Source organism: Perca flavescens, chromosome 4, assembly GCF_004354835.1.
Source record: "Perca flavescens isolate YP-PL-M2 chromosome 4, PFLA_1.0, whole genome shotgun sequence".
Taxonomy (NCBI): Eukaryota; Metazoa; Chordata; class Actinopteri; order Perciformes; family Percidae; genus Perca; species Perca flavescens.
Window position 1 is genome coordinate 39,612,525 of NC_041334.1, and position 14,441 is coordinate 39,626,965.

Sequence of the window (14,441 nt, forward strand, 5' to 3'; positions counted from 1 at the left end):
AAATATATTTTGGCCCACCTAAAAACATGGGAAAGGGTTTTTCAACTTGCAATTACGTGACACTCAAAGCAGAATTTGGCAAATTTGCCAACTTTGAGACTGAAAGTTTAATATTCAGGCTGTGAAAGAGCTTGTTGGGAGTCAGCTGTGTGGTAGCATACTTAGAAAATGTAATCATTGTTTTTGCTCGATTCACTAAATTCTAGGTTGGCTTTGGAACTTTTTTGCTGACTTTTTCAGAGCTTTATGTGGACCAAACTGTGAGTGAGAAGACTATATGAGACATGCAATCATTGAGTCAAAGATATTTTACTTTTTTGATGAAATTAAAGCACGTCAGTAAACTCTACATGTCTGGCCCTTGGTGCGATTCTCTTTTTCCAGTGTGGCCCTCTGGGAAGTTGAGTTTGACACCCCTGGTCTACATCCACGACGTTCCACTACTGGGATTGCTCCGTTGTCGACAGAAATTGCGCCAGATTTCACTCTTTTCAGCCGGATGTGGTTAACTATGGTTAACTGCTCCTCAGATCTCTGCAGGGTAAATCCAGACAGCTAGCTAGACTATCTGTCCAATCTGAGTTTTCTGTTGCACGTCTAAAACTACTTTTGAACGTACACATGTTCCACCAAAACAAGTTCCTTCCAGAGGCTATTTAGCAGAGGCACCGTGGCTCCGTCAGGCTCCCCACACACACACACACACACACACACACACACACACGGGCTCTTATTCAATTTCATAGCATTTGACATTTTTTTCCATAAAAGAATGTTTAAAAAAGTGACAAAAATGTCAAAAAAGACGTGCAAAAATGTTGAAAAAAAAAAGTTTAAATTTTGACCTAGAAAAACTAAAAGTTGCGCGGTCGACAGGACAACAGCACAAGGGTTAAAGTTAGAGGGGGGGAATCTGAAAACAACCAAATAAGACTCCTTGCTCTCTACAACAGTGGCCCTGTTTACAAGTACATGGTTATTTTTACAACCGGAGACATTTCCCTTCCTCTGTGTCCTTCGTTTACACGCTAACGAAAATGAGTCTTTCTAAAAACTAGCCACAGTGGAGATTTTTGAAATCTTCGTATGCATGTTTGCACGTAAACTGAGACAAACGGAGGTTTAGGCAGCCGAGAGAGAGAGAAAGAGGAAGTGATTGGTTGCTGTTGATGCTATTTTCTGGATTCTGATTGGCTAACGTGGGCTTGAGCTTCTCGTTTACACCGCCACCTACAGGTCTGGCGTGCTCTTGGCTGCATGCATGCATATATATATATATATATATATATATATATATATATATATATATACACATATACACACACACACACACACACACACCCCGGTACATGTAAAATCACTTTTCTGAAAACTGACAGCTGTGCGCGACGTTATTTCTTTTAAACAGAGGTTGAAATGTCCGTTTATGAAAATTGCCGACCACGTGGAAACGTAGCATGTGTACAGTACAGGCCAAAAGTCTGGACACACCTTCTCATTCAATGAGTTTCCTTTTTATTTTCATGACTATTTACATTGTAGATTCTCACTGAAGGCATCAAAACTATGAATGAACACATATGGAATTATGTACTTAACAAAAAAGTGTGAAATAACTGAAAACATGTCTTATATTTTAGATTCTTCAAAGTAGCCACCCTTTGCTTTTTTTGATAACTCTGCAAACCCTTGGTGTTCTCTCAATGAGCTTCATGAGGTAGTCACCTGAAATGGTTTTACCTTCACAGGTGTGCTTTGTCAGGGTTCATTAGTGGAATTATTTCCCTTATTAATAAAAAAGCAAAGGGTGGCTACTTTGAAGAATCTAAAATATAAGACATGTTTTCAGTTATTTCACACTTTTTTGTTAAGTACATAATTCCATATGTGTTCATTCATAGTTTTGATGCCTTCAGTGAGAATCTACAATGTAAATAGTCATGAAAATAAAAAGGAAACTCATTGAATGAGAAGGTGTGTCCAGACTTTTGGCCTGTACTGTATCTCTCACGGAGGTGTCCCTGCTGCCCTCTGGACCCTCGGCGAAACCTTTGCCTCCTGCCAAAGAGCCCTTGAGCAAGAGTCGACAAGGACACTGTCCAAATCTGTCTCCTTCAGATCCTGGCTCCTTATTTTGCATGCTTTGCTTTTCTTTTAATCCTTTGTTGTTGCGGTTAGCTCTTTCTATAAAATACACATTAATAAAGAACAGAAACCTACAGTTTAAATCTATATTTGCGAGTGGAGCCGGTATAAAAATCTGCGTTTTCTTTTATATTTTTACACACAGAAGTCCTAACGAGACGTTTCCACTCATACTCCCCTCCTCTTACAGTTAGGGTGCGTTTAATTTATCCTCCGTGAGTGGCAGGCTCCACCACCAACTTCAAACAGAGTCCAGCAAAGGAGGGAGCGCATGTTTTTCAGTCCCAGGCAGCCCAGTTGTTAGGCTTCAGACTCGCCCTGCTTTTTCCCCTCCTCCCTGGCATCGCTGTCCTCTGATTGGCTGTTGCTGAGCACTAGGAATTGTCCGTCAGCAGAAGGCGGGTTAGCGGCGCGACTCGAGGCGGCGATCAAACGGCTCTGCTCCTCCAGATCCTGGAGGCAAAACAAGGAAAAGTTAAAAGTTAAAGTGACCATATTATGAAAATAAATCTATTTTTCTGGTGATTTGGGGTGTTCTTTTGTGTCTCTGGTACTTCCACACACATACACACTTTGATAAATCCATCCATGGTGTTCTGAGTGAGATCTGGTTTCTGAATGTGTCCTGCCTTCAGTCTCCTGGTGAGCTGGTCAAAATCTGCACGACTTTCTACGGCACTAGCCGAAACGAGCTGGCTAACTGTAACCGTTAGCATACAAAAGAACTACTTCCATGTGCTCCCTGGTTTAGAAGAAGTCTCCCAGCTGATCCTGAAGTTGGAGAAACAGCCTTTCTTTTACTGTCTATGGAGCTAGCTGACATGATCTACGATCTGAACTACTGAGCATGTGCGAGTGCAATCAAAGATAGTACAGAAGAAGAGATGTCTCACTCTGTAGCTAAAACAGAGACCTGAACACAGGGTGAAAAGAGGAGCTGCAGCAATGTGCAGCACAACAAAAATATGTTTTTTTTGTGATAATTAAACCATGTAAAACTGTTCTGGTACAAACTTAAAATACAGTTATGAACCTGAAAATGAGCAGAATATGGGAGCTTTAAATATCTGAAAGATTGTTTAGAGTATAAGTGAGCCATGTTTCAGTGTAGAGTCGTGGTTAAAGTCTAGGGTTAAAAGTGCGTGTGCGTCTGTGTGTGTCTGGGGTTAAAGGTCAAAGCTCACCTTCTCGATCTGTCTCTGTTTACTCAGTTCTTCTTGCTGTTTCTCTTTGGCCTTGTCATGCTCCTTCCTCTTCTCCACGGCCTTACGGTCCTACACAATAAGAAGACAAAAACTCAAATAATTCACCTCCCAACATGACTTTGCATAAACACACACACACACACTTTCTCAAAGTGCCCATATTATGAAACAAAATCACTTTTTCTGGGATTTGGGGTGTTCTTTTGTGTCTCTTGTGCTTCCACACATACAGATTTCTGAATGGTTTCTGAATGTGTCCTGCCTTCAGTCTCCTGGTGAGCTGGTCAACATCTGCACGGCTTTCTACGGCACTAGCCGAAACGAGCTGGCTAACCGTAGCATGCTAGCGCTAGCATGCTAGCTTGTTCTGAATGGCAAAACACTGCTACAACACACACTAGTTCACCATAATCTCCAAAAGAACTACTTCCATGTCCCTGTTCTGCTGGTATTCCACGCTAAGTGTAAAGTGTGCCCTCGTTTGGAAGAAGTCTCCCGGCTGATCCTGCCTCGTACTGACTGAAGTTAGAGAAACAGCTAGCTAGCTTATGTAGTCCTTACCTAGCTACTGAGCATGTAGTCCTTACCTAGCTACTGAGCATGTAGTCCTTACCTAGCTACTGAACATGTAGTCTTACCTAGCTACTGAGCATGTAGTCTTACCTAGCTACTGAGCATGTAGTCCTTACCTAGCTACTGAACATGTAGTCTTACCTAGCTACTGAGCATGTAGTCCTTACCTAGCTACTGAGCATGTAGTCCTTACCTAGCTACTGAGCATGTAGTCTTACCTAGCTACTGAGCATGTAGTCCTTACCTAGCTACTGAACATGTAGTCTTACCTAGCTACTGAGCATGTAGTCTTACCTAGCTACTGAGCATGTAGTCTTACCTAGCTACTGAGCATGTAGTCTTACCTAGCTACTGAGCATGTAGTCCTTACCTAGCTACTGAGCATGTAGTCCTTACCTAGCTACTGAGCATGTAGTCCTTACCTAGCTACTGAGCATGTAGTCTTACCTAGCTACTGAGCATGTAGTCCTTACCTAGCTACTGAGCATGTAGTCCTTACCTAGCTACTGAGCATGTAGTCTTACCTAGCTACTGAGCATGTAGCTACTGAGCATGTAGTCTTACCTAGCTACTGAGCATGTAGTCTTACCTAGCTACTGAGCATGTAGTCCTTACCTAGCTACTGAGCATGTAGTCCTTACCTAGCTACTGAGCATGTAGTCTTACCTAGCTACTGAGCATGTAGTCCTTACCTAGCTACTGAGCATGTAGTCTTACCTAGCTACTGAGCATGTAGTCTTACCTAGCTACTGAGCATGTAGTCCTTACCTAGCTACTGAGCATGTAGTCTTACCTAGCTACTGAGCATGAGAGACCTGAACAAAGGGTGAAAAGAGGAGCTGCAGCAATGTGCAGTACAACAAAAACATGGTGGAGGGTGGGGGTGTGGTCTTGACCAACTGCCACTTTGCTCATTTGAAAGTCATGATGTCTCTCTCTCTCTCATGGGGGGGCCAAATTCTCTGGGCTGGCAAAGCAGAGAAAGGGGAGGTAACCTTTCTCCTTATGACCTCATAAGGAGAAGATTCCTGATTGGTCCATCTGAGCTTTCATTTTCTCAAAGGCAGAGCAGGATACCCAGGGCTCGGTTTACACCTATCACCATCTCTAGCCACTGGGGGACCATAGGCAGACTGGGGGAACTCATATTAATGTTAAAAAAAACTCATAAAGGGACATTTTCATGCTATGGGACCTTTAAAACGTTATAAGACCAGGTTCATATGTTTGTTTATCTCATCTTTTAATTTCTATACTTGAATAAGTAAGAGAATAAGTATATTGTTTGTCAAATAATCTGAAAAATTGAAATAAGTGTATGGGAGATTCTCAACATTAATAAAATACAAATAAAATCAAAAGATTAAAGATCAAATGGATCAAATACTCATAAGTCATTTTGCAGGGGTTGTGATGCTAAAAAAAAAAAATATCCACAGATTTATAGACATCTCTTTCACCATGTAAGTCCTTGTGGAAAACCTTTTGGGCCAGAGGTGATCACCTGACGAACACGGAAGTTGTAATTTCACTGTCTGGCCGCTATCGTCAAATTGGCTTCAAAGCCTGGCCCACTTCCTGGGGGCCTGCTGAAGATACCATCACCCAAATGTGAGTGATTATGCATTAGCTTCAGTGTAATCAGTCCTTCCAGAAAAATGCTTTGAGGTTTTTTGTGATTGCTGCGGGGGAAAAAATCCTTGATTATGCGGCATGTTTTCTTAAAAAAATGCAATGGAATATGCGGGATATTTCTGCAATTTTATGCGATGAAATTGTGGGAACTTGCAAAAAATGTGATTTGATGACTTTATTACATCACTTCATAAGATTCCCATGGCAACAGGGGCTAAATGAGTGCTCTTGTGTGAAGTAAACGCAACATTTTTCAACTTTCTGCTGAGATATACAGTACAGGCCAAAAGTTTGGACCCACCTTCTCATTCAATGAGTTTCCTTTTTATTTTCGTGACTATTTACATTGTAGATTCTCACTGAAGGCATCAAAACTATGAATGAACACATATGGAATTATGTACTTAACAAAAAAGTGAAATAACTGAAAACATGTCTTATATTTTAGATTCTTCAAAGTAGCCACCCTTTGCTTTTTTATTAATAAGGGAAATAATTCCACTAATGAACCCTGACAAAGCACACCTGTGAAGGTAAAACCATTTCAGGTGACTACCTCATGAAGCTCATTGAGAGAACACCAAGGGTTTGCAGAGTTACCAAAAAAAGCAAAGGGTGGCTACTTTGAAGAATCTAAAATATAAGACATGTTTTCAGTTATTTCACACTTTTTTTGTTAAGTACATAATTCCATATGTGTTCATTCATAGTTTTGATGCCTTCAGTGAGAATCTACAATGTAAATAGTCATGAAAATAAAAAGAAAACACATTGAATGAGAAGGTGTGTCCTAACTTTTGGCCTGTACTGTGTGTGTACGTCCTCATGTTTAAATGAGCTACCCAGGGATGTACAAAGAATTTCAGCCTTTTGCTGACAATAAAGTTGTATCGTATCGTATTACTGAGCTCCAAGGCTGCAACACAACAGAAACCAAATCCTCCAAACGATCCCGATGGAATCGTAATTTTTAAAACGATTCCAAGTAGGAATCGGTTCTCGATGCCCAACCTTAGTAATGCCGTTTAAAAAAACAGTCTCACCATCTCCGAGTGGAAGGCTATCTGCTTGGCCAGACCAACGCTGTCGCAGATCTGAAACACATGAAGAGACGACACACAGGTCAGACAGACGGAGACCGAGCAGAGCGCTGGACAGCCAGAGATAAACAGATGAAGAGAGGGAAGACCTTCTCTCCATCGTTGTTGGACTCGAAGATGTAGCCGACAGCTCGGCTGTCACCGCGCCCGCTAGCGGCAGGCGCCTGCAAAACGAAGCCAAACAGCCTCTTGTTGTCCTGATGGGACGAACACTGGACCACGCTGGAGAGAGGGAACTACGGGCGGAGAGAGGAGGAGGACACAAGGGAAGGAAACCGAGGAGGAGGAGAAAGAGATGAACATTAGAAACATGTTTGAGCCCATGGGCCCTGTCTTGCACCTGGCGCAGCGCGGCACAAAGCCCAACGCAACTTTCTTTGCTAGTTTAAGACCGACGCAGTTGTCAATTTCCCATCTGTGGCCCATGGGCGTGCTGGTCTTACTGGGAGGTGTGTTCAGGTGCATTCTGGGCGTGCTTGTCTTACAGGGAGGTGTGTTCAGGTGCATTCTGGGCGTGCTGGTCTTACAGGGAGGTGTGTTCAGGTGCATTCTGGGCGTGCTGGTCTTACAGGGAGGTGTGTTCAGGTGCATTCTGGGCGTGCTGGTCTTACAGGGAGGTATGTTCAGGTGCATTCTGGGCTGGTATTGCTATCTTGAGGCATTCTGGGAAGTGGTCTTACAGGGACCATTGACCAACAAAAACCTGGTCTAAAGTTCAATATTCTGGGAGCATTTATTTTAACAGAGCATTAGTAAAAAAAACCTGGTCTAAAGTCAACACACACATTTTAACACACACACACACACACACACACACACACACACACACACACACACACACACACACACACACACACACACACACACACACACACACACACACACACACACACACACACACACACACACAGAAGATTAAAAATAAAAATATTACAGTTTAAATCCTCCATCATAACAGTAATGCTCCAAGGTCCAAACATGCCTGGCTTTTAAAGGGAATGGGAGATGATCTCTGATTGGTTGATGAATGGGAGATGATCTCTGATTGGTTGATTGCATGTTACACCCAAAACACACCTCTGATTGATGAAGACACCAAGGACAACCCTTTAGGACCAGGCACCCTAAACACAGACCCTCTTTACTGCCTTCAAAACTAGCAAAAGTGGATTTGGACACGCCCGAAACACACCTGGCCATGCCGTGACCTAAGATCGTTAAAATAGGACCCTAAAACTATGTGAGCAGAGAAACAGAAATCATCTCACCCTGAGTCGAGTGACTTGTGTCTGAGGATCAATGAGCCTGAAACAAAAAACAGTGATATTAAAGAACACATGTGACATCAAAGACAACATGTGATATAAAAGACAACATGTGACATCAAAGACAACATGTGACATCAAAGACAACATGTGACATCAAAGACAACATGTGAACTGCACAGAAAAAAACAGTCATTTAATATTCAGTCTTTTGTGATTTCTGTCCTACTTGATGGAAAAGTCATGTTAGGTTTCTTAATCATATATATAAGTGGGGGAAATAAGTATTTGACCCCTTGCTGATTTTGCAGGTTTGCCCACTTACAAAGAATGCCAAAATCTACAATTTTTATCATATGTACATTCTAACAGTGAAAGACAGAATCCCAAAGAAAATTCCAGAAAATCACATCATATGAATTTATTAAAATTGATAACCATCTGATGAGGAAAAACAAGTATTTGACCCCCTGGACAAACAGCATGTTAATATTTTGTAGAAAAGCCATTATTGGCCAGCACAGATGTCAAACAGTTTTTATAGTTGGTGACAAGGTTTTGTGCACATTTCGGCAGGGATGTTGGCCCCCTCCTCCCTGCAGACAGCCTCCAAATCATTCAGGTTCCGAGGTTGTCGCCTGGCAACTCAATTTTAAGCTCCCTCCAAAGATTTTCAATCGGATTCAGGTCTGGAGACTGGCTAGGCCACTCCAGAACCTTGATGTGCTTCTTCTTCAGCCACTCTTTTGTTGCTTTGGCGGTGTGCTTAGGGTCGTTGTCGTGCTGAAACACCCATCCTCGACCCATCTTCAGCTCTCTCACTGAGGGAAGGAGATGTCGGTCCAGAATTCCACGATACATGGCCCCGTCCATCCTCCCCTCAATACGATGGAGTTGTCCCGTCCCCTTGGCTGAAAAGCACCCCCAAAGCATGGTGTTGCCACCACCATGCTTGACGGTGGGGATGGTGTTCTTTGGGTTGTACTCTGTGTTCTTTGCCCTCCAAACACGACGAGTTGAGTTGAGGCCAAAAAGTTCTATTTTGGTCTCATCTGACCACATCACCTTCTTCCAGGCCTCTTCTGAGTCGTCCAGGTGGTGAATGGCGAACTTCATGCGGGCCTGTACATGTTTCTTCTTGAGCAGGGGACCTTGCGTGCGCTGCAGGATTTCAATCCATGACGGCGTAGTGTGTTACCAACCGTTTCTTTTATAACTGTGGTCCCAGCTGCCTTCAGTTGATTCATCAGTTCCCCCCTTGTGGTTTTGGGATGATTCCTCACCGTTCGCATGATCAGGGACACCCCACGAGGCAAGATCTTGTGTGGAGGCCCAGACCGAGGAGGTTGGCGGTGGTGTGGTGCTTCTTCCATTTCCTGATAACTGCACCGACAGTTGATCTTTTCTCTCCAAGTTGCTTTCCGATTCTCTTGTAGCCCATCCCAGCCTTGTGCAGATCAACAATCTTGTCCCTGATGTCCGTAGAAAGCTCTTTGGTCTTGCCCATGGTGGTGATGTTGGATGCTGGTTGTTTGGGTGTTGACAGGTGTCTTTTATACAGGTAACGAGGTGAGGCAGGTGTATTTGATGTAGATAATTGGTTCAGATTGGGGCTGTGTCTTAAAGAAAGACTAACTGGCTTGTAGGAGCCAGAATACTTGCTGTTTGTCCAGGGGGTCAAATACTTGTTTTTCCTCATCAGATGGTTATCAATTTTAATAAATTCATATGATGTGATTTTCTGGAATTTTCTTTGGGATTCTGTCTTTCACTGTTAGAATATACATATGATTAAAATTGTAGATTTTTGCATTCTTTGTAAGTGGGCAAACCTGCAAAATCAGCAAGGGGTCAAATACTTATTTCCCCCACTGTATATATATATATATATATATATACACACACACACACACACACATACATACACACATATATATATACACATATATATATGTGTGTGTGTGTGTGTATATATGTACACAGTACAGGCCAAAAGTTTGGACACACCTTCTCATTCAATGTGTATTTTCATGACTATTTACATTGTAGATTCTCACTGAAGGCATCAAAACTATGAATGAACACATATGGAAACATATGTGTGTGTGTGTGTGTGTGTGTGTGTGTGTGTGTGTGTGTTTCATACTTGAGGCAGTCACAGGTGACCAGCAGGTGTGATTCGGTCATCCTGAAGATGTTGTGGATGGCTCTGGCGGCCAGGATCTGCCTCATGGTCTCAGAGATGATGTCTGCTGACTCAGCGTTACGCACCTCCATGGAGCCCAGGAAGCGAACGATGAAGAGCTGGTGGAGGATCGAGTCTGGACAACAGACACAGGGAATATATTTACAATACATCTTAGATCCACTGTGTGACATGCTGCTTTTTGGATGCATTTATATAGACCTTAGTGGTCCCCTAATACTGTATCTGAAGTCTCTTTTATATAGACCTTAGTGGCCCCCTAATACTGTATCTGAAGTCTCTTTTATATAGACCTTAGTGGTCCCCTAATACTGTATCTGAAGTCTCTTTTATATAGACCTTAGTGGTCCCCTAATACTGTATCTGAAGTCTCTTTTATATAGACCTTAGTGGTCCCCTAATACTGTATCTGAAGTCTCTTTTATATAGACCTTAGTGGTCCCCTAATACTGTATCTGAAGTCTCTTTATATAGACCTTAGTGGTCCCCTAATACTGTATCTGAAGTCTCTTTATATAGACCTTAGTGGTCCCCTAATACTGTATCTGAAGTCTCTTTTATACAGACCTTAGTGGTCCCCTAATACTGTATCTGAAGTCTCTTTTATATAGACCTTAGTGGTCCCCTAATACTGTATCTGAAGTCTCTTTTATATAGACCTTAGTGGTCCCCTAATACTGTATTTCAGATACAGAGAATGGCAGAATTATTGCTCAGGACCCAAGTAAGTGCAGCGTTGAGAGTGTGTAGTTGTTCTCGAGAAAGCTGCAACACCTGAGGCCAAGCGATCAGTCCGGTCTAAGCAGGTACGTCACCAGGACTAGATAACATGACCAGACAGACAAGCGGTACCTTCACTGTCTTCTGAAGTGCTGTCTCCTGACTCTCCAAATGGATTACTCCTTCTGTGAACAAAAACACACACACGCAAACAATAGAAGAGAGATAGAATGCCTTTTATTGTCACTATACACATGTACAACGAGATTAAAAGCAACTGCTCTTTACAGTGCCAACATGTACGTAAAAGAAATGTAATATAATGGAATAAAATAAGTAGTGCACGGGGGTGCACAGTTCTCAGGCGCTATGTGGAGGAATTATATTGCACAGCATACAGATATTGCACATAAATGAAATTGCACAGTATTAACAAAAGTATCGAAAAGAATTTGCGTTCATTTTGACAAAGACACACACCTGCTGGTCTGTACTGCCGTCTTGCTCTGCCCTGAGTTCTCCTCGCTGACCGGGGAAATTATGTCAAACTGGATGGGTGTTTCCGGGGCAACAAGGGCATCCAATGACAGCACAGAAAGGGCAGGGGACGGCTCAGAGCCCACAGAGCTGATACTGCTCGCTCGGCCCACACGCCCTTTACTGGAGGGAAGAGAGAAAGAGATGGATGGTTACTGGTGAAGGTCCAGCTTTCCCACAGAAATCTGATTGGCCGAGCATTCATCTTCAATATATCTGGCAGCTGATTGGTTATGAGGTTGTCAATCAAACCATGTAGTGCTTTTGGTGAATGTAAATGACACAAACACACACACGTTTGTGGCACTATCTTTGTGGGGACCCGTCATTGACATAATGCCTAACCCTTACCCTAACCTTAACCATCACAACTAAATGCCTAACCTTAACCCTTACCCTAACCTTAACCATCACAACTAAATGCCTAACCTTAACCCTTACCCTAACCTTAACCATCACAACTAAATGCCTAACCTTAACCCTTACCCTAACCTTAACCATCACAACTAAATGCCTAACCTTAACCCTTACCCTAACCTTAACCATCACAACTAAATGCCTAACCTTAACCCTCACCCTAACCTAATTCTAACCCTAATCCTAAAACCAAGTCTTAACCCTCAAACAGCCCTTTAAACTTGTGGGGTCCAGCATTTTGGCTCAACAAAGCTGTGCAGACCCCACAAGTATACTGGACTCCCGGTTTTTGGACCTCACGAACACACACACACACACACACACACACACACACACACACACACACACACACACACACACACACACACACACACACACACACACACACACACACACACACACACACACACACACACACACACACACACACACACACACACACACACACACCTGCTGGGTCTCATGCTCTCATGTCTCTGCTGGAAGGACGGAGATGGCGTCACGGCTTCAAGAGCCGATTGGTTCACTCTGGCTGCAAGCTCCTGCCAATAGGAAGAAAGTACCAGTCACTACAAGGCCAAAAGTATGTGGACAGCCAAACTTTCCAGCCATATTTTCTTCAATAAACATTCAAAACATTGGGCATTAAAGGGTCATTTGGGGATTTTAACCCGGACCCTATTTTCCCATGCATTGGTGTCTAAATTATTAATATAAACGAAAACATATTTGGAATTGGTCCAGTATTGAGCTGAACTGGCAGCTGTGAATGTAAACATACAGTACAGGCCAAAAGTTTGGACACACCTTCTCATTCAATGTGTTTCTTTATTTTCATGACTATTTACATTGTAGATTCTCACTGAAGGCATCAAAACTATGAATGAACACATATGGAATTATGTACTTAACAAAAAAGTGTGAAATAACTGAAAACATGTCTTATATTTTAGATTCTTCAAAGTAGCCACCCTTTGCTTTTTTGGTAACTCTGCAAACCCTTGGTGTTCTCTCAATGAGCTTCATGAGGTAGTCACCTGAAATGGTTTTACCTTCACAGGTGTGCCTTGTCAGGGTTCATTAGTGGAATTATTTCCCTTATTAATAAAAAAGCAAAGGGTGGCTACTTTGAAGAATCTAAAATACAAGACATGTTTTCAGTTATTTCACACTTTTTTGTTAAGTACATAATTCCATATGTGTTCATTCATAGTTTTGATGCCTTCAGTGAGAATCTACAATTTAAATATAGTCATGAAAATAAAAAGGAAACACATTGAATGAGAAGGTGTGTCCAAACTTTTGGCCTCTACTGTAAATCTAAAGATAGCTGCCAAAATCTCCACGGTGATCTGTGACCAGGTCAATAAAAGTTAACGAGGGTAGTAGGACACAGACCTCTGCGTTCTCACTCAGGTAGATCCTTTTGGAGATGTTGTTGATGGTGGAGATCCACTGGAGGAGGAAGCAGCACAGAAGACGGCATGAGGACAACTGACAGTTAATACCGAGCAGGTCACATGACATTAAAACATTTTACCTCCTCGCAGTCCTTCCTGCTCTCCGACTGCAGCGTCACCACTCTGAGAACACAAAACAAGAACAAAAAAGGTTAAAAAGGTCCCACGGCAGGAAAATTTCACTTTACGAGTGATTAATTTCGCTTAATATGAGTTCCCCCAGTCTGCCTATGGTCCCCCAGTGGCTAAAAATGGTGATAGGTGTAAACCGAGCCCTGGGTATCCTGCTCTGGCTTTGAGAAAATGAAAGCTCAGATGGACCAATCAGGAATCTTCTCCTTATGAGGTCATAAGGAGCCAGGTTACATCCCCTTTCTCTGCTTTGCCCACCCATAGAATCTGGCCCCCCCATGAGAGAGAGACATCATGGCTATTATGGTATTAGGGGACCACTAAGGTCTATATAAAAGAGACTTCAGATAACAGTATTAGGGGACCACTAAGGTCTATATAAAAGAGACTTCAGATACAGTATTAGGGGACCACTAAGGTCTATATAAAAGAGACTTCAGATACAGTATTAGGGGACCACTAAGGTCTATATAAAAGAGACTTCAGATACAGTATTAGGGGACCACTAAGGTCTATATAAAAGAGACTTCAGATACAGTATTAGGGACCACTAAGGTCTATATAAAAGAGACTTCAGATACAGTATTAGGGGACCACTAAGGTCTATATAAAAGAGACTTCAGATACAGTATTAGGGGACCACTAAGGTCTATATAAAAGAGACTTCAGATACAGTATTAGGGGACCACTAAGGTCTATATAAAAGAGACTTCAGATACAGTATTAGGGGACCACTAAAGTCTATATAAAAGCATCCAAAGAGAACCATGCCAGGACCTTTAATAGAGTGGCATTTATACGCTACCATAAAACCTTATAAATAGAGAAAGCATCTGAAGAATTATTCATATAATGTAAAAAGTGGGAGCCCTCTCACTTCTTGCCATCGAAGGAAGTGACCTGGAAGCAGAAGCGGCGATCGTCACAGTCGACCGCCATGACGGAGCAGTTGTCGAGGTCCGTGACCAGCCCCCCCGCCACCTCGGCCCGGCCCTGCTGCATCAGGTTCCCGCCCTGCGTGAAGAAGTACTGCCGGTCCCAGGACG

The 14,441-nt window shown here is 42.6% G+C and overlaps 1 protein-coding gene across 1 annotated transcript in view; it reads right to left on the minus strand.

The window, feature by feature from the left end:
• Nucleotides 1–1,948: 1,948 nt before the first annotated feature.
• appl1 (adaptor protein, phosphotyrosine interaction, PH domain and leucine zipper containing 1) overlaps nucleotides 1,949–14,441 on the minus strand; it is a 37,528-nt gene continuing 25,035 nt past the window's right edge. Inside the window, exons 11-22 of the mRNA XM_028575872.1 lie at nucleotides 14,273–14,441; nucleotides 13,344–13,386; nucleotides 13,202–13,258; nucleotides 12,254–12,345; nucleotides 11,330–11,509; nucleotides 10,982–11,034; nucleotides 10,070–10,244; nucleotides 7,927–7,963; nucleotides 6,748–6,894; nucleotides 6,602–6,652; nucleotides 3,330–3,419; nucleotides 1,949–2,598 (exon numbers count right to left, since the gene is read on the minus strand). The exon at nucleotides 14,273–14,441 is cut by the window's right edge and continues 20 nt beyond it. Of these exons, the coding sequence (XP_028431673.1) occupies nucleotides 2,446–2,598; nucleotides 3,330–3,419; nucleotides 6,602–6,652; nucleotides 6,748–6,894; nucleotides 7,927–7,963; nucleotides 10,070–10,244; nucleotides 10,982–11,034; nucleotides 11,330–11,509; nucleotides 12,254–12,345; nucleotides 13,202–13,258; nucleotides 13,344–13,386; nucleotides 14,273–14,441 (1,247 nt within the window). The 3' untranslated portion in view covers nucleotides 1,949–2,445. The remainder of the gene's footprint in view (nucleotides 2,599–3,329; nucleotides 3,420–6,601; nucleotides 6,653–6,747; nucleotides 6,895–7,926; nucleotides 7,964–10,069; nucleotides 10,245–10,981; nucleotides 11,035–11,329; nucleotides 11,510–12,253; nucleotides 12,346–13,201; nucleotides 13,259–13,343; nucleotides 13,387–14,272) is intronic.